Below are 18,222 nucleotides of genomic sequence, written 5' to 3'. Positions count from 1 at the left end.
AAAGGGAAAAGATAAATGGCTTCTGAAGGAAAATAACCTGCTGGACTCCATGGGTTTGGCAGCACCCTGCTAAGTGCAGCATCAGTCTTGAAAACTGCTGCAAGCTCAGCAATCGCTGGACAAAGCACAGGATTCTGACAGGGCTTCTTCCCAGAGGGAGCCAAGGCCCAGGACTGTCTGGTTTTGGCCACCCTGGATGGCTCCCAGCTTGGGGAGGTGGGCTAGGAGAGAGATGCAGCAGGAAGAAGGCCTTTCAGTACACACAGAGCTGCTTCCTGCAGACAGGCTGGCCCCGTCACTGATTTACCAGGCAATAAAAGCAAAATCAAGGAAAATGCCTCAACTGCACTCCTGAGAGTGTCCAGCCTCAGTTATAGAGTCTGGGCAGGCCCCAGCTGCCTCTTAAAAGCTTGTCTTGTACACAGTGGGTCTGATGTGACTGGGGAAGGGGTCCAGAGAGGGCTGGCTCTGTGGTGGGTGCTGGAGCATGACACCCACAGCAAGGAGAAGAGGGAAAGTGCTGCTGCTTGAGAACAGCACAGAAAAAGGCAGCAGGAGGCAGCAGGATGAGGCCAGCACCCATCCTGCAGAGGGCTGGAAAACCCCCTTGCATGGAAGGAAAATCGGTACACTCCATCATGGACCTTCCCACCTGGGGCACCACAGGATGGGACGTAGAGCAAGACATCAGCAACTGCACATCTTTACTTCAGAAACCTCCAGCGTCCTTGGTGGCATCCCAAAATGCCAGTCCAGCAGCACAGTGATGTTATGAACAGGCACACTCCTGCACAGGCGGATTCAGGGCATAAAGTTAGTTCCCCAAGCTCTCTGTGCCATCCAGCAGGATGTTAACAGCCAGCTGCAGCCTGAAACTACTGCAAAGGTGGCTTTTCCTACCAATTGGGAATGGATTTTAGACTGGGCTGGGTCTTAGAAGCAGAGAAGCACCTTAGAACTCCCAGCCTGCTTCCTTACAGCTGTCCCAGACAGTGATTCCCACCTCAGGCTTCCCACTTGCTCACAGGCAGCAGCTCCAGCCTTGACTGGGTCACCATCTGAGGCACCACCTGCTTTCCCCCTGCCCACCAGGCTCCTTACTCAGGATACAGACGAGATTCCATTTGTCTGACACAATTTCTCCTTGACAAACCTCTGCTGGCTGTAGCACAGTTTCTTGCCCATTCTAGCTGATCACAAATAATTTTGCTTGTTTGCTCCAGAGCACTGCCAGGATGGAAGATGAGCAATCTCCTAGAATAGTTTCTCTCAGTTTTCTACACTAAGCACTATATTTGCCCTTCCCCAGGGGTCTGGAGCATTCCCTGCCCTTTGGGATGAGCAGCAGCGGTCCTGACATCACTCCAGCCACTTCCCTGCAGAGCCAAGCAGGAACAGCATCATCCCAGGCGATTTATACCAGGACTCCAGGAAGAGAGCTGAGCAAAGGCTGGGAGGAACCTCTCTTAAATAGTTTTGCAGTGGAGTTTACCCGAGCTGCAGCAGGCAACAAAGAAACGTCAAGAGCAATGAGACAAGGCAGGAGAGGCGTCGTAGCAGATAAAGGATTCTTCAGGTATGAGACAAAACCAGCTTTGGAAACCTCGCAGAAGTGAGTTTAAAGTCTCCAGAGGATATCAATTGAGAGTCTGTCACTTGGTGTCAGGATAACTTTCTGGACAGCTCTCGGAGCTTGTTAAGCTCTTGCTTGGGCTGCATTTGAGTTCTGGTGGCAGCGCTGTCTGCAAGCACCAGCACTGAAACCAGAGATGAAAAAGGTCTGCTGAGTCCACGCAGCTTTTCCATTATCCCTCCAAAATTCCCCACCACGACCTGCAACACCCCACCAGTGTCAGGCATGGGGAGCTCAGACAGGGCTGCTCCAAGACACACTCCCACAAGGAGGGGATGTGTCCAAGCAGGACAACACTGTGAAATTGAGCTCCTCTCATCCCAAAACAAGGGCTGGGGTGTCCAGAAGAGATTTGTGGGCACAGGGTGGGAAATGCAGGATGAGAATGCAGCAGCCCGTGTAAAAGCAGGTGGCCAAACCAGACGGTCGTAACTCTGTCTCAGCATCACAATCTATGGCTCGGGTAGGAAATAGCCACTTCCCCCACAGCAATCATTTCATCAAAAACCCTGCAAGACTCCTGCTGTTCCCACTAGCCCTGGATCCCTAACTTTAATTAAGTCCAAAGAGCCTTCCTGCAAGAACAAGGGAGGAGAGGGTGACTCAGACAGCGATGGGACCAGTCAGTGCAATTATCATACAGTTAAGAATATTAATTAAAAACAGCCCTCCCCCCAGTTAAAAAAAAAAAAAAAAAAGGGCAAACGAATCAATTCTACTTAAAGGAATATATGGGGATGAGGAGAAGGAGCAGGGAGGGTGACGGAGACAGAGATGGGACGCGCTGTGAATGCTAAGAGCTTCCCACCGTGGCCGCTGCCGCAGTCAGCCCCAGGCCTGGCTGCTGCCAACAGTTACTCCGAGTCTCCTCAGAAATGGGCTCAATCTTTCCTTCTACCTGCTGCCGCATCAGAGCAACTCCTGTGATCACACAAAGGACTTTAAATCTTGGCTTTAACTGCCTTGATTGAATTTAATGCAACACCACGGTAAAGCAGGCTCCTCATTTCAGGTGCGAGCAAGGAGCCCTTGCTCTCCCGCTAACGGCACTCTCCCTCTCTCGGAAATGATGAGTTGCTCATGGGTTATGCTCTTTAAGAAAGGAAAAAAAAAGTCATCTGATAAAGTGGGTTATAAAACTGGTGGTGGTAATAAACGGAGAGCAAGGAGCCTGATGCAAAGCCTGCAGAGAAGGCAGAACCTGCTGTAGGGACACAATATCTGAACCATGATTAATGCATGACCACGGGTGACAGCTCAAGAGCAGCACAGGTGCCACCCACGACACAGGGGACAACAGCAGCAGGGGAAGTCGCCCAGACACCAGAGCAAGGGTGTCAGGGGAGGATGGTGAGTGACTGGCTCCCAAGTGGTGATGCTGAGGGAGTGGAGGTGCCTGGTAGGCACCTTCTGCTCAAGCACCTGCAGCTCTTTGGTGGAGATGCTTCCACCACTGTGATGCAGTTGGGATAAAACCCAGCCAAGGTTTCCAGGCAGGATCAACCCATTGGGATGGCCAACCATGACCTGCCAACAATGCCCCCACAGCAACCCCAATGAACAACGTGCAGAGAAAGCTGTGACTCAGTAGCATTCTGCCACAGCAGCCTCTTGGACTGCAGATACCACATGGGACAGGCCATGGGCATGAGGGGACAAGGCCAAGCAGTGATATGATGAGGTGGGAACAGGCTTGCAGTGACTCCTGATCCTCCAACAAAGCTACTGTCCCATGAGTGAGAGCTGCAGGAAAAGGCATCTCAGGCACCTGGGTTTATGAGAGGGACGGGAGGAGACACTGCAGGAAAGGACTCTGAGTGGAGAAAAGCTGATGAGAGCACAATTCCCAATTCCTGCCGGAAACACCCCAGGCCATGTCACCCCAAGGCAGTCCTGCAGGGACCAGCACCACCACAGACCTATCACAGAGGGTGGAGAAGAGCTCAGCTCCCTCCTCTCCTTCCATGTTAATCCTCCATTCCTGGGACTTGCCTCTCAGTGAAACAGGGATAAAGAGGAGCACGCTCCTGTGGCTCCTACGAGCCCTGACGCAGAGCAGGATCTGTCACAAGAAGGTGCCCTGGGAACATAAACCATTTCTCTTTATCAGCCTCTATTATTATCACATTAATGGAACCTTCACTGGCAGGATGGATGCTCAAGTGCCCAGGAAGCACTCCTGGCTCTTTCCTGCCCCTCCACGGGAGCAGGGCGCTCTGCCGACAAATCCCCAGGAGAATTACGGCCGAGTTCCAGGCACAGACACGACTATCGGCTCCTTTTTATGAGCCTTCATTGTTATTACCACCTATTTCTTTTTACATTCCTGCCAAAATACCAAACATTAATCTCCCTCGCTCCCTGCAGGCAAAACATGGGTAATTGGATTTATATGGGTTAGAAATCTGTTAGATTTTTATATAAATATATATATACACACATGCACACATGCACACACACGGAGAAGGTATAAAAAGCCCAGTGAAGGGATACACTACCCCATTGGAACTCGGGTACCAACTGGCTCGAGCCAAACCCCCCACATTTCTGTGCTGGCTGCTGGGCTTTAATTTAGGAGCTCATCCCTCAATGCTGAACTTCACACACTGAGAGTTACCAGTAGTGGATTTTTCTTTGGTGCACCCTTTGCAACGCCCTGATTTTACCTTTACCCACTCCCTTCTTCCACCTGACATTTTGCTTTCCCCCTTCCCAACTTTTCTTTCTCTTCTTCCATTTTCTCCTTTCTGGAGTCCCATTCCTCTCCTCTCCAGCTCTAGCCTGGAGGCGACACCACACACCAGCCTTGGCACACCAAGAGAAGAAAAAGCAAGATGTGTGACATGTCCTCAAGTGTCCCCACTCTGAACCCATCAGCACTGGAGATGGCGCAAAGTACCTCATCAGCATCAGCACAATTTGCTGATCTTTTATAGGATGAGAAAAAAAACCTTAAATGTACAGCTTACACCACAACAGATGTTGTTCTCATTATCCTCCCCCTCCACAGAGAAACAGACTTGGAGACCCATTTGTATCCCAAGGAACAAGACCGTCAAGTGAGCATAGTCATGGAAACAACTCATTTTAAACAAATCTTAGGAAATATTCATAGGAAAACAGAAATATAAAATGTGAGTGTTTTGCACTGAAGAGCCGACCTTGAAGGGTTCTGTCGGGAAAGACAAGACCTACATATCAAATCCAACCTGCAGTAAACAACCCATTACAGGGTAAAAATTGTTGACAGGGGCTGTGGGGAAATTATTTTTCTCATTAAGAAAAAAAACCCCAAGAAAAAACAGCACATCCTAACCCTCAAAGGCTGCTCACAAGGACAGAGGAAGAAGTGATAGTCACTGAATCAGATATTTCTTATGAACTGTCTGCTAGGCTGCAGTATCTAAAGATTATCACTTAAAACAATATGTCCAGCTGTTGTAAAAAGCATCCGTGGTTTAGGGCTGAGGAATGCAAGGAGGAGGCAAACTGTGAGAACAGTCAAGGGAACAGAGAAACTCTTTGGAAAGCAGGAATGTGAAAGACAGCCACTGTGCCCCCGTTTGGTTTTGCAGCGTTAACACCTAATCCTGTTCCAGAAACAAAGCCCTGAGCTCCTGGAGGAGTGTGCGTGATCCAGGGGAAGGACAGCTATTACCAGGGAGTTTATTATCCTTGCAAAAAGATCTCTGTACCCTATAGTGCAGGATTACCAACAGTTCAGTCTCATCCCCGGGAGGTAAATATCACCACTTGGAAATATTTCTGACTAGTGGAGCTTAAAAACTTAGCGTGGGGAGTGGGTTTATTTCACTAAACAAGAGGATCTTCTCAGGGTTTGAATCCTGGCCCTGGGAGACGTGACAGTGAGGGTCCTCTCCTCCCTCTGCAGAGCCCCACCAGCTCGCTGTGCTCTCAAAACCAGCATTTTCTGCAGCAAACCCCCAGTGCTGTGGTTCCAGCCTGTGTCAGCAGGACTCCCCAGCTCTCTGACACCGAGCCCAGCCCTACACCCACATAAAACCTGCCTGGTGCTGGCTCAGCAGGAGAAGGGCTGGCACAGGCAACAGCACGAGCCTTGCTGGCTGAAGGTGAATTCCCCAAAGCCACCCCTGAATCTCCTCAAAGCCAGACTTGAATTTTCCCCTTGCACAGCAGGACTGTGCTTTTGGAGCAGGGACAGCCAGTGCTGGGGACAAGGAGCTGCAGGGAGCACCAGACTCAGGGACAACCAACATCAGGGACAATGAACCACAGGGAACACCAGCCTCAGGGACAACCAGCATCAGGGACAACCAGTGTTGAGGGCAACAAGCTGCAGGGAGCACCAGCCTCAGGGACAATGAACCACAAGGAACACCAACCTCAGGGACAATAACCTCAGAACAACCAATCTCAGGGACAATCAGCCACAGGGACAACAAACTGCAGGGAACACCAGTCTCAGAACAACCAACCTTAGGGACAATGAACCGTAAGGAACACCAACCTCCCCCAAGGACAACCAGCCCAGGACCAACCAACATCAGTGACAAGCAGCCTCTCACTGCACAACCCAAGAAATGTCCTCACACAAACCAGCCAGCCCTGACATGAGCTGAAGACCAATATTCACCCCACAGCAAAACACACCAGGACTTAAATCTCCCTCCAGCACGTCCTTCACTGATGCCAACAAGGACAACAGTGTGTCAGGGGCTGTGAGGCTGCTCCTGCCCCACCAAGGTGGGAAGGGGGCACAGCCAGGGTACCAGCTCCATCGGTTCAGCATCTGCATTTTGGCAGCATCACTGGTGCAGCAGGCTGGGGAGGAAGGAGCCCTCCTGCAACCCCCTGACCTTTCTCCAACCACCCTTCCAGTGGCTGCAATATTACAGCGAAATTAGCGGGCACTGTAATTACAACTATCAGGAGCAGATAAGACAAGTTAAATACCAGCTACCTAGGGAGAAATTATTATGCCAGCCAGGAGGATCCAAATGCCAGAATCCATGGCTGTAATTTCCCTGAGTCGCCAATTACAGCTCCGCCACGCAGCGAGCTCTACCTTGGAAACGGCAGGTATATATTTAGCTGCTCCAGAAAAGTTTTTGGGTAGGAGAGAGGGGAAGGAAGGGGCAGCAATGGAGCAAGTCCTCACTAATCTGCTCTGCGCTAATCCCCACGCTTTTAGCATTTGCACACAAAGAGCAGTGACTCTCTTCCTGCTCCCCAGCAAGGATTTAACAGCAGAGATGTGGATGCATTAACGCTTCTTTTCTCTGCTGGGTCCGTGGCTGCTGTTGCAGGGCGACAGGTGAGTGTCACAACCCCCATTAACAGGTAGGTACACAGAATATCAGCGGTTTGACTGAAAAAGAGGCAAAAAAAAAAGCGATTTCCTGACTTCCCAGACCTATGCCTGGAGACTGTGGTCTTGCCTCCTGCTCCTGCTGGTTGTATTTTACTGAGGTCTTGTTGAGTGCTGGAAAATAGACTGCGGTGGGTTATTACACAAAAAGAAAAAAAGAAGAATCAAAGCAGCATTGTCAGAAATAATTAAAACCATAATTGCAAAAATAAATGGAAGAACAGCATCTCATGATGTTTTATTCGGGCTTTTTATTTTTAATTGGAATTGTTCTCATACTTGCTAATTGACAGAATACAGCCAGGCACGGAGTCTGGGATGTGAGTGAGCAAATCTAGCCTGACTTCTTGGTCTCCTCCATGGACAGGCAGTAGGAGAGGCCACGGGTTCACCAGAAGCAGACAAGCCCAGGGGATTTGACTTGAAAATTTGCCCTTATATACAGAGATAAAGCAGCTCTGTATTATTTAGTTTGGAAAAAACCTAGTTGTACCTGCCTTAACACCGCCTGTGAGGACCCTAATGAGTATTCTATGAGTTCTCTAATCATCACTGATAAACCACTGCTGTTGGGTCATTTTACAGATGGGGAAACTGAGGCTGAGTGCAACAGAGGGGCCTCCTTAAGTCCTGGTGTCCCTGTGGTGACAGCCATGGAGAAAACTCAGCACACCCCATCTCCCAGCGAATCCCTCCAACCTCTAAAACGCACTCTCTCCCTTAAAAAAAACCCAACAATATTTCTTAAATACAGATAAAACTATAAAGCCTTGAAATTTTGAGCAGCTGGTGGTTGATGTCTTTATGAACTGTACTGATGGCTGCTGTAAAGGTCGGTTTGCTGGCGGCACAGCGGGACGATCCCATTTCCATCCCCATTTTAACACCGTGGGGATGTTTGCCACAGCTTCCCCTCTGGCTCATGGAGATGCTTCCACCACTAATGCAGCTGGGATAAAACCCAGCCAAAGTCTCCAGGCAGGATCAACCCGTGGGGATTGCCCAACCATGTCCTGCCAGTGATGATCCCACAGCTACCCTAGGATGTGCATCCAAGGAGCAGCATGTGGAGAAAGCCAAGACTCAATGGCATTCTTCCCAAAAGAAGGAACTTAGTCCTTGTTTCCACATCAAATCCCAGCTGAGATTAAAAAGTGACCCTCTCCACCATCCCTGGTGGTTCCCAGTGTGCTCCTTGCTCTGTTTCATGTCCCAGACTGGTGGGTAACATCAGTTACTCCTGCCATCTCAACACCTGAGCTTTGTGTTCCTGAGTCAGAGAAGAAGCAGTTAGTTTGATTTTTAACAGTACACAGAGAATTTCCATACTGTCTTTAGTTCTCAGGAGAGGAAAGGTGCCTGACTATTATGGGAATTGTTTGTACTAACAATAAAAAGGAGTGAATTACCAACAATCTCTGCTTAAAATGGAAATTATTTGTTGCTGATCTAAGATGACCTGCAAGTTGCCTGTAGATGGAGCCTGAGTTTCTGCAAGGATTATGCTGAGCCTCCCTCGGAAAAAGGGTGGGGAGCTGGAAATGGAAGCGCCCAAAATCCAATACAGGAAACCCACAGCAGCGTAAAAAACCTCCAGGTTTCCTCCACCACTTTCATGTAGGTCCACTTGCTCTCCCAGCTCCTTTCTGCAATGCAAGGGGTGGTTAAAGGGCTGATCTTGGAAAGCAAAGAGCTTCCACCAACCCTGCAGGAGCCAGGGAGATCTGCAGGCTCTGCCCATCTCACCACCAGGATGACAGAGAGGACCTGGCCATCCAGACCTGGCAGGACTGGGGCTAATTCTGCAAGAGCTACACACTGGAATTGCAGCTCTCACTTTTTCCAAGCCCAACTCCTAGGTCTGAGCCCCAAGAAGAGTGCCACTTGCAGGGCGGACAGCAGAGGACACCACCACCTCCTCCTTCTGTGGGTGCACAGGAGAAAACACCATTTAGCAATAACACTACTCACTGGGAAAGACTTCCCAGGGCACTTTTCCCTGCCTGGATCTTTATAGGAAATCACAGCTTGCAAATAAACATCAGCCCCATCCTCAAGATGCTCCACTTTGTCCTCTTGCCTTCAATGCCCCACTGATGCCACCTCTTTGGCTTGCTGTGTGCAATTCCCTGCCCATCTTCAGATCCCAAGGGAAGATGGAAAACTGCTTGCCACCCAGAGGCTGCAGAGGGGCAGCAGCAGGGAAACAGGGAGAGGAGGGAATAGCAGGACCACTGGGAAACAGCAGTGCAAGAAAAGATGGAGCAGACTGGGAGCAAATGGGAGCTGGAGGCAGAAACCTGCCTGCAGCAGGGGAAAGCTGGACTTGAGGAGGAGAAGGGAGGGGTAAGAGCAAGGAAAAGATGCACTGGAGAGCCTGGGTAGGAGCAGGTGCCAAGGGGGAAATGGATAAAACCAGGTGCTTTTGAGGGAGGGGTCTCCCCTAAATGTCAGCACTTGGGAGATGCAGAGCTTCTTAGGGGAAAGCTAAAATCTCCCATCACTCCAGCGCTGCTTCACAAGCATCCCCTCCTGCAAACAGCACAGGAAAGGGGACAGAAGACTAGAAATTAAGAAAAAAAAAAAAGAAAAAAGGAGATCCAAGTCAGCCCTCTGCTGGCAGCAGGCTCGGCTGGACTGGCAGGGGCTCCCCAGGGAGCAGGCACAGCCACCCCTCCTGCTCTGACCAGCACCAGCATCGCCTCCAAGAGCCCCAGAGCCCACGCTTCACTGCAGAGACAAGTTCCAACAGCGAGGAAAAGAGCACCAGGGCCAAAGGCACCTCTCTGGGGGACTGTCCTTCTTTAAACTGCCTTGCTCAGGCAGCTCAGGTTAATCATCATTGCAGTTCAATTAGGAAAGGCACAAGGAGACAGCCCTCTGCTCTCCAGCTGTGCCACAGCCCCCAGGAACACGGGGTGATGACAAGCGTGTCCCAGCGGGCAGGAAAAGGGACAGCATCCCAAAGTCTGGCAGTGAGCGTGGTGGGAAGAGGGCAGACAGGCAACCAACACCTCCCTCTGCAGCACGGAACCCACAGAGCCTCAGCCAGAGCCTGATTCCCAAAACCACCAAACACTTGCCCTACAAAGCCCACCTCAAGCACGGAAACCCGGCCGGCCACGCAGGTGAGCACAGCTCCCTCTGCTCGGAGCAGCACCAGCTCCTCAGCCCTGCTCGGCTGCTCACGGAAAGCGTGCCAGGCTCCGCTTGTGCCATCCCCGTGCCCGGCTCTGGGAAGAGCAGCTGCTCTCCGCTGCAGCCCTGCTCCTCCGGGTCCGAGCCACGGAGCAGCCAGCCTCGGGCGAGGGGCACACGCTGCTCGCTGGTGCTGGGAAAGCAGACAAACTCCTCCGGGCTCTCTTGCTCCACGCTCACGTCCCACCACCCCCGAGCTCCTTCCCCCAGTCTTACAGCTCCCGGATTAACCGGCTCGGGTCCTCCCGGGGCTGCCTCAAGCACGCACAGCACGACCCAAAGCCCCACTGCCGCCCCACTGCCCTCCAAAAAAAGGCTGGGCTGCTCCTCTGGCCGCGATGCCTGTGGAGAGCCGCTGTGCTACCTGGGCACAGCACCGCGTACACCTGTAACTCATTCAGGGAATGAAAGGGATGCTCGGCTCGGCTGTGCGGCACAGGAGTGACCCATCTGCATATCAGCCGCCTGTGTTTCTCCTACAGCAAACAACGTAAAGGGAAAGCATCCATCAGAATTCATAAGATGCACCCCTGGAGTAAAAGATTGATTTGATATCAACGGATTCGTGCAGAGACTATAAAGCGATCGAGGAAAACACTGACACCTCGGAGGCATCGCAGCCCTGGAAAGCCGCTGGCAGCGCAGGCTGGCACCGGTGCCAGGAGCACGGACCCCCCTCCCCTCCCACGCAGGCACAACTTTGGGATTTTCAGGCAGCACTAACTCACTGTCTGCCACCTAAACCCCTGCGTCGTCTCCTCGTCTGGCACCCGCAGCCCCCCCAGGAGGTTGCCAGCCCCGCGCTGCAGCCCGAAAAGCACCGGCGCATCCGTCCCTCCAAAACCGCTCGCACGGGGTGACCCCACCACGACGGGGACAAGCTGCCACCCGGAGTGTCCCCTGCCACGACGGGGACGAGCCCCTGGGACACGTGCAAAGTCTCCGGCTGGTCCCAGGACCCTCCGGCAGCCCCGCCGGGCACAGAGCATCCCCCAAAAGCCGCAAGCAGGACCCCCCGACCCCCCCAAGCCCCCGTCCAGCTGCTCCTACCTGAGCGTGGCGCTCTCCCCTTGCCGCACTGTCACGTTGTCCATGGCTTTGGGGAAGGTGGCATCTCCGCTGCGCACGGGCACTCCTGCGGGCACAAGGAAGAGCAGCCTGAGACAGAGGACGACCAGGCACCTCCAGGGCAGGGCCAAGCACCCACCGACCCCCATCCTGGGCAGCGGGGACTTTTCCAACAGGCAAAAAACACACCCGACAAGGCGAAAAGGGGGAAGGGGTGGGTGGAGAGGAGGGATGGGGGGGAGCAAAACCACCGGGGCGAGCGCTGCGGAGCTCCACGGAGATCAGGAGAGCCCCCGGCAAGGCTGGCTGCGAGCGCTGAGCCTGCCGAGCGGCATCGGAGGGAGTCCCGCTGTCCTCGGGCGAGGGAGGAGGACGGGAGGGCCGGGGGGAGGAGGAGGAAGAGGAGGAGAGAAGGTGCGGAGCACGAGATGAAGGTCACAGATGTGTGGCTGCTGGAGACGCTACTTTCAGCTGCAGCTGGGCAGGCGCTGCGGAGATCTGGCATCAAAAGTTTATAACCCACGGAGGAAACGTGAGTGTCTGTGAAAGGAAGGGGAGGGCGGCATCGGCACCGGGGGAACACAGCGGGCCGGGGTTGGGTTGTTCTCCGGCTCTTGAGCTTTTGTTTAAATCACAGAGAGAAATGAGAATTTAAAAAAAAAATACAAAAAAAATTTAAAAAACCCAATAAAGCTCCCCAAAATCCCGGTTCTGTCGCAAGATCGAAACTTCCCCGCGGAGCTGCAGGCGATGTCCCCGATGCTCCTCGGCTGTATCCGGAGGGTCTCGGAGCCCCCGCGGGGCCGGTGGCTGCTCCGGCTGCGGCTCAGGCGCGCAGCGGGGCGGGGGGGATGCGGGGGGGCGGCGGCGACAGCAGCACCCCGGCCCCGGCCGGCAGCATCCCCGGGGTTGTCATGGCAGCGGCTCCAGCGCTGCCCGGCGCCTCGGCTCCCGCACGGCCCGAGCCCCGCACACGGGCGGGCGGGCGGGCGGCAGCGGGGCGGGATGCGCAGGAGGACACGCACATTAACCCCCGCCGCGCCGCGCTCCCGCACAGGGACCGGGGCTGCCACCAGCCGAGGGACCCCCAACCTTTCATCCGCTTCAGCCCCGCTGCAGAGGGGGCTTTTCTCGCACCACACACCCCCGAGCTTACCCTCAGAGCAGCAGGTTGCCCAAACCCTGGCCCACCGCAGCATCTTTCCCTGCCTCCACCTGTTGATGCATATCCCTGTGGGGGACTGGCTCCCGTTCTCTCTCCCTGTGAGAAGCAGGGTCCTGTCCCCATGTCCTTTCCCCATGGGATGGTGTAAGACAGCTCCAGAGCATCTCCTGTCCTGTCCCTGCTTCCTGACACTGAGATCCTTGAATTAGGAAGCCCAAGGGCTTCCAACCCTGCCACTCACAACAGAGCATCAACAATAAATTTCAACAAACTTCCTCCTTTGGAGACACCCACAGACCACCACTGATCTCCTCAAAGAGCAGCTGAAGGCACCAAGACCTTGGTGACCCTCCAGACACACCTGTGTGTGCCCACAGAAGAAAACTAACCCCGTGCTGCCAGGGTTCCTCACGCAGTTCCTCAGCCCAAACCAGGCTGGCTCTTGGTTTGGTACCTTCCTCCAAAAGACATCTGCCTCTTCTGCTGATGTAACCCAGGAACCTGTCCCTTCCAGGGGCTGGAGGAGAGAAATAACCACCAACAAGGGAGTTTTAGCTAATTCAGGACCCTGACCTCATCCAGAGATCTAAACACAGCTCTTAGAACTGCTAAAGGGGTTTTGCAAGGCGTTTTCAGTGATCCCAAGCCAAATTTTCAGCAGAGCAGGTTTTTTGTACGTGGCAGTGGGACTCAGTGACCCTACACAGCCACCAGCCACAGGCTGGCACTGCAGAGATGTGTGTTGGCACCCAGCACCAGCTCCAGCACCAGAGGGATGCTCGCTGCAGCCTGGGAGCCCAGGGAAGCACGGAGAAAAGCAGGGCTGAGTTTTCCATCAGAAAGCTCTTCAGCTGCTGAAAAGTTGCCTTAACCCTGAACGTGCTGGTTGGCTGCTCCCATGCCAGGGATTCTTTGTGAGGGGAGGATGGGAGAGGAAGGACACTCCACTCCTTCCTGAGCTGCTCCACTCTGGCACGGAGGAGCCGTGCCTGCTGGAAGGGAGGGAGCAGCAGGAGCCAGCACAAACCCATGGCAGCCCCCAGCAGTGAGACCACGGGCACTGCTGAGCCTCACCCAGCTGCAGGATTAGCTCCAGGGGACAAGGATGCTGCAGGGACCACAAGCTCTGCTGGGTAAAATGGTGTTTACCCCTTGGGATAGAAGCTGTAGATGTAGAGTGTGCATAGCACAAAGCCTGCCAGAGCCAGAGCAATCCAGGAGAGAGAAGATTTATAGGGGAAAAAGCCTGTCTGCCTCACAAAGAGACTCTGAGGATGCTGGAGAGCCATGGATCCATGAACGGATGCAAAGGCAGGGAATAAATGGACAGACAGAGAACTAAAGTGGCTGCTACAGACAGGTAAGGGGATATGGGGCATCAAGGAGGGGAGAGAGAGAGGGCTGGGAAATGAATGTGATCCATATTTATGTAACTGGAGAGGGACCCAACAGCCTGGAATGCCTGTGCAGGAGACTGCAGGAGACGTGGCTCAACCATGCTCACTGTAGGTACCCAGGGAACCAGAACAGCCTCTCCTGGTTTGGTATTCTGGGCCATCCCATCACAAATATGTGCCAGTGCCACTGCTGGGGTTAACGGTACCTCCCCAGGGACTGCACTGCCACCAAATGAAGGGAGCGAGATGGGAGAGAAAAGGGCAAGGGGAAAAAACTTGAAATCCAGGAGGCCGCAAAATTTGCATGAAGCACAAAGACAGCAGACACAGAGGCAGAGGCACTTTTGCACCGAGACAGTTGCAGACCTGAGGTTGTACAGGGCGGCTTCAGTTCAGGTCCGTGGCTAAAAATATCGCCTGGCTGAGAGGGATTCAAGGCTGGCACGGGCCCTGGGGGCACCAGGCATATGGCAGTGGCGGATCCTGCTCCTCACGGTGACGTTAACAAGCCCTGACCTTCTCTCATCATCCCAGAGGCTCAGGAAGAAACTGAGCCGGCAAGGACGAGTCCCTGCACCTCCCCGGCTGTCGCCTCCCAGCCCATTGTCAATCTCAGCTTTTATTAGTGGTGCAGTTTAGCCTGCCTCTCCCTCCAAGATTTCTCCCTCGTTGCTCTAATCAGGAGCTTGCAAATGTCAGGAGAACAGGCCTGGAAGTAATTAGTGAGGGACCAGAGCCTGGGGGCCATGAGGCAGCTCAGCCACAGTTCTGCTCCAGCATCATACTGGGGAGCAGCCTGCAGCCACTGGGAGCTGTGGATGGACATGCTGGGTTTCATTCCCAGCCTCATTCCTGCTCCCAGAAGATTTCCCTTTTCCCCACGCAGCTCAGGGCACACTGAAATGCTCACTGTGCAGCAGGGAGTGAGTCCAGCTCCCTTGGGATCAGTGCAGGGAGGGAGGGAGTGACTGCAGTACCACTGGGACACTGCACACTTGGCCAGCAAGTGCCACCTCCTCCTTTGGGACACTGCCTCTTCCAAAAGAGATTCAAGGACCATTTCTCACTCCTTTCAAACCTGCCTGGGCAGGGGAATGCTAGGAAACATGGGCACAGCTGTACCACAGAGATGTGCTTCACCCTCGGAGAGCAGCTTTTCCCTCAGCGGGCACAACAAACCATGTGATTGTCATAGTCCTCAGCAGGAAAAGAAAATTACATCTTAAGGCAAAGATAATGGGAAAGAACTTTTTTTTTTCCCAACTTTTTCCTTTTCTCTGAGATGAACTTCGCTGTCTCTCAGCCGTTCAGCCTTGTTCAAAACAGAAGGGGTTAATGCTGCACCCAGGAAAGCAAAAACCCAGCAGTGCTGTAGGGCAGAGCAGTCCTTGGAGGCTTTGTGCTTGTTTAATCAAAGAGCAATCTTTGCTCCCAGGGATTCACCCTCCAGCACCAGTGGAAGTGGAAGTTCTCCAGATCTCCCTCTGGAAACCCCAGACAAGATTTTCAACAACAACAGCTCCTCTCTGGTCCCCAGCTGGCAGACAGCCACGGGCACTTTTTTCACAAAATTGGGCTCTTTTAAGGCATCTCTTTCCTGGGGCATGGGGAATTTCTAATCCTGAGCATCTTGGCCACCCTACCTGGCCAAGACATATGTGACACCTCCATGGTGAATGTGGAGCTGTGTTTCGGTACCCTGCACCCCCCAGATGGTGTCTGGGCTCGGGGCTATAAGATTTTTAACTAATTTCTTTCCACACTATTATCCCCTCCTCCCTCTCCTCCCACCTCCTCTTTCTCTCCCTCCTTCTCTCCATCTGTCTCTACTCCTTTTCTTCTCCACCTTTCTCTTGCACACTTGCAGCTGCTAATTTTTCCCCGGCATATTTGGCAATCCATCCCAACACCTCTTCCCCCACACCCCACAGCCCCGCTTTGTGCTTTTCCCATTTGCTGCTGAATATTCTCATTTCTTCACCCAAAAAGAGACAGCACGAGCACAGGCAGGAGGAATACACACCCTCCCCATGCAGGGAGAATCATATCTCATTGTCCTGGGACAACACTGAGCACCGAGCAGTTTTTTGGAAGGGGTACAAAGCCAAGCATCCCCCCTTTCCCAGGGGGAAAGCCTTGGGAATGAGATCCACAGCTGCACTGACCACTGCCAGGCCACTGCCACACACACACCTTGCCCTCTCTCACCTCAGTCTCTTCCCAGCAGAATTTATTTATCCCACTTAATTTTTCCAGGTGTTTTATCTTGTTTTATCTTCAGAATAAATCAGGCTCCCTCTGCAAACGGAACTTTTATTTTCCATGCTGTTACGTTTAATGCGTTTTATCGCACGAATTCAGCAAAAGAAAAAAAAAATTAAACAACCTGCTGAGGTAATTGTGGGAAAAAAATGCAACTTGTTCTTCACATTGATTGTGGTGCTTGAGCTCCAAGGGCAGAAAATCCAGACTGGAGGCACAGGCTCCTCATTTACAACAGGCTCAGGGCTGGTTTAGCAGTCAGTGCCCATGTAGACCCTCCAACACCATGTTCATGCCCTAAATTCACACACAAATCCTTCCCTCTTCCATAAAATCCCCCCAAGGCCACACAGACCCAGCCTGGAGTCAGGATTACAGCGTGGGAAGGCAGGTCGTGGTTGAGCAGGACCCACAGCAATCCCTGGGGATTTTAATGGGATTACTCTACACTTAATGCTCAGCTACAATCCCCGGCTGAACCCCGGCATATGGCATGTTTAAAGAGTGTGTAAACCTGACAAATGAAATCCAAAACGGAGGCAGCTCCACAGACACCCACCTGGAGCTGTTAAAGCAGCCTCCTCCTTACACCAAATATTAAAGGAATAAAAAACACCAGCTCTGAAAAGACCTGGTGCTGCTCAAGCAAAGCTTGGAGGGGCTGGGACACCCAGGGGCAGCAGAACCATCACAACATCACCCTAAAAGCTTGAAAAACACAGATTTCATTTTCCTGAAGCATTTCTGACAACCATCCAGGATGATTTAGGGTTTTTTAAATTTTTTTTCTAAGGAAAGCAAAATGTTAAGATTTTCTCTGCAATGCCAAGATTTTTTTTTGTTGCCATTTCTGATGGTATTTACTGCATTTGGGCAAATTTTCAACTCCTGTGCAGTCTCTTTCCCTGAAAATCCAACTTTAGAGGGAAGGGATAGAGGGGGCCATTACAGACATGTGACATTTTGCTTCATTGCCAAAACATTTCCATATCAAAGCAGCCAAAGTTCAAGCTGCCTCACCAAGGACATTGTCTTGGAAAAAAACAAAACCAAACCAAACAGCACAACAAAAACCCATCACAGTGCCCAATCTCCAGCAAAAAGATGCTTCCAGGAGCCCTGTCCCAAATTTCCCACATCCCTGGGAAGCAGACAGTGACAGGACAAGGGGGAATGACTTTGACCTGACAGAGGGCAGGTTTCAATTGGATATTATGAAGGGTGAGATAAATTGGATATTAGGATGTGAGGGTGAGAGGCCCTGGTCATTTCCAGAGAAGATGTTGGTGCCCCATAAGGGACCTCATAGGATATCCAGTCCCACCCCTGCCATGGGCAGGGACACCTTCCCCTATCCCAGGGTGCCCCAAGCCCTGTCCAGCCTGGCCTTGGACACCTCCAGGGATGAGGCAGCCACAGCTTCTTGGGGCAGAACAGGTTTTTCCATCATTAGTACCTAATGACCCCTCCCTAGGACAAGGTGTGGAGGCACAATCACATTCCCACATTGGTCCAGGAGTAGGAGAAACACCACAAAAAGGTCTCTGGAGCACAGCCTGGGCATGAAATATGGATTTGAACCCTACCAGCCATTACAGACTGGAAATGGAAAGCAGGAACTGGGATCCACCCCTGCATATACCACAGTCTTACCCTGGCCATGGATACACAGAGAACCCTCAGCTTCCCCCACCTGTCAAGTAGAGCAGGAATGCTTCTCCCATCTCCTGGGAGCATTACAAGGCTCATTTCATAGACACTCACAAAGTGTTCTGTGAGCTCTGCACTGAACTAATAAAAGAACAAATAAATAGATATCACATCACCCTGTTTATCCTGTTTCTAAACACGAAGCCATCGCGTAGCCTCGGGGCTTATTTACAGAATACAGAGTTGCAGGAATGATCAGAGAGCAGCTGTGCCACCTACACTCTGTGCTGGAAGAGGGAAACACCACGCCCTGGGCTGTCCTGGGAGGCTCCAAACGGCATCCCCAGCACAGGTGAGAGAAAGGAAAATCCTGTCTTCCCATTCTCCTCGCTGTGTATTGCTCTTTTTCACACCTGGATGGCACCAGAACCTCTCTGCTCATGGAGCTGGCTGGGCTCCTGTGGTCGGGGGCAGCAGGACCAGGTGTTCCCCCAGCAAA

At 52.6% G+C, this 18,222-nt stretch overlaps 1 protein-coding gene across 2 annotated transcripts in view; it reads right to left on the bottom strand.

The window, feature by feature from the left end:
• LOC311162911 (opioid-binding protein/cell adhesion molecule homolog) overlaps positions 1–11,546 on the bottom strand; it is a gene marked incomplete at its 3' end in the record, with an annotated part of 103,700 nt that extends 92,154 nt beyond the window's left edge. For both annotated transcript variants that reach the window (XM_084221518.1, XM_084221519.1), the window contains exon 1: positions 11,232–11,546. In XM_084221518.1, coding sequence (XP_084077644.1) covers positions 11,232–11,398 — 167 coding nt within the window. In that variant the 5' untranslated portion in view covers positions 11,399–11,546. The remainder of the gene's footprint in view (positions 1–11,231) is intronic.
• Positions 11,547–18,222: the final 6,676 nt, after the last annotated feature.

The sequence above is a fragment of the Fringilla coelebs genome (assembly GCF_963513975.1).
Source record: "Fringilla coelebs genome assembly, chromosome: 25".
NCBI classification, from domain to species: domain Eukaryota; kingdom Metazoa; phylum Chordata; class Aves; order Passeriformes; family Fringillidae; genus Fringilla; species Fringilla coelebs.
This window is presented reverse-complemented; position numbering and strand designations above follow the sequence as displayed.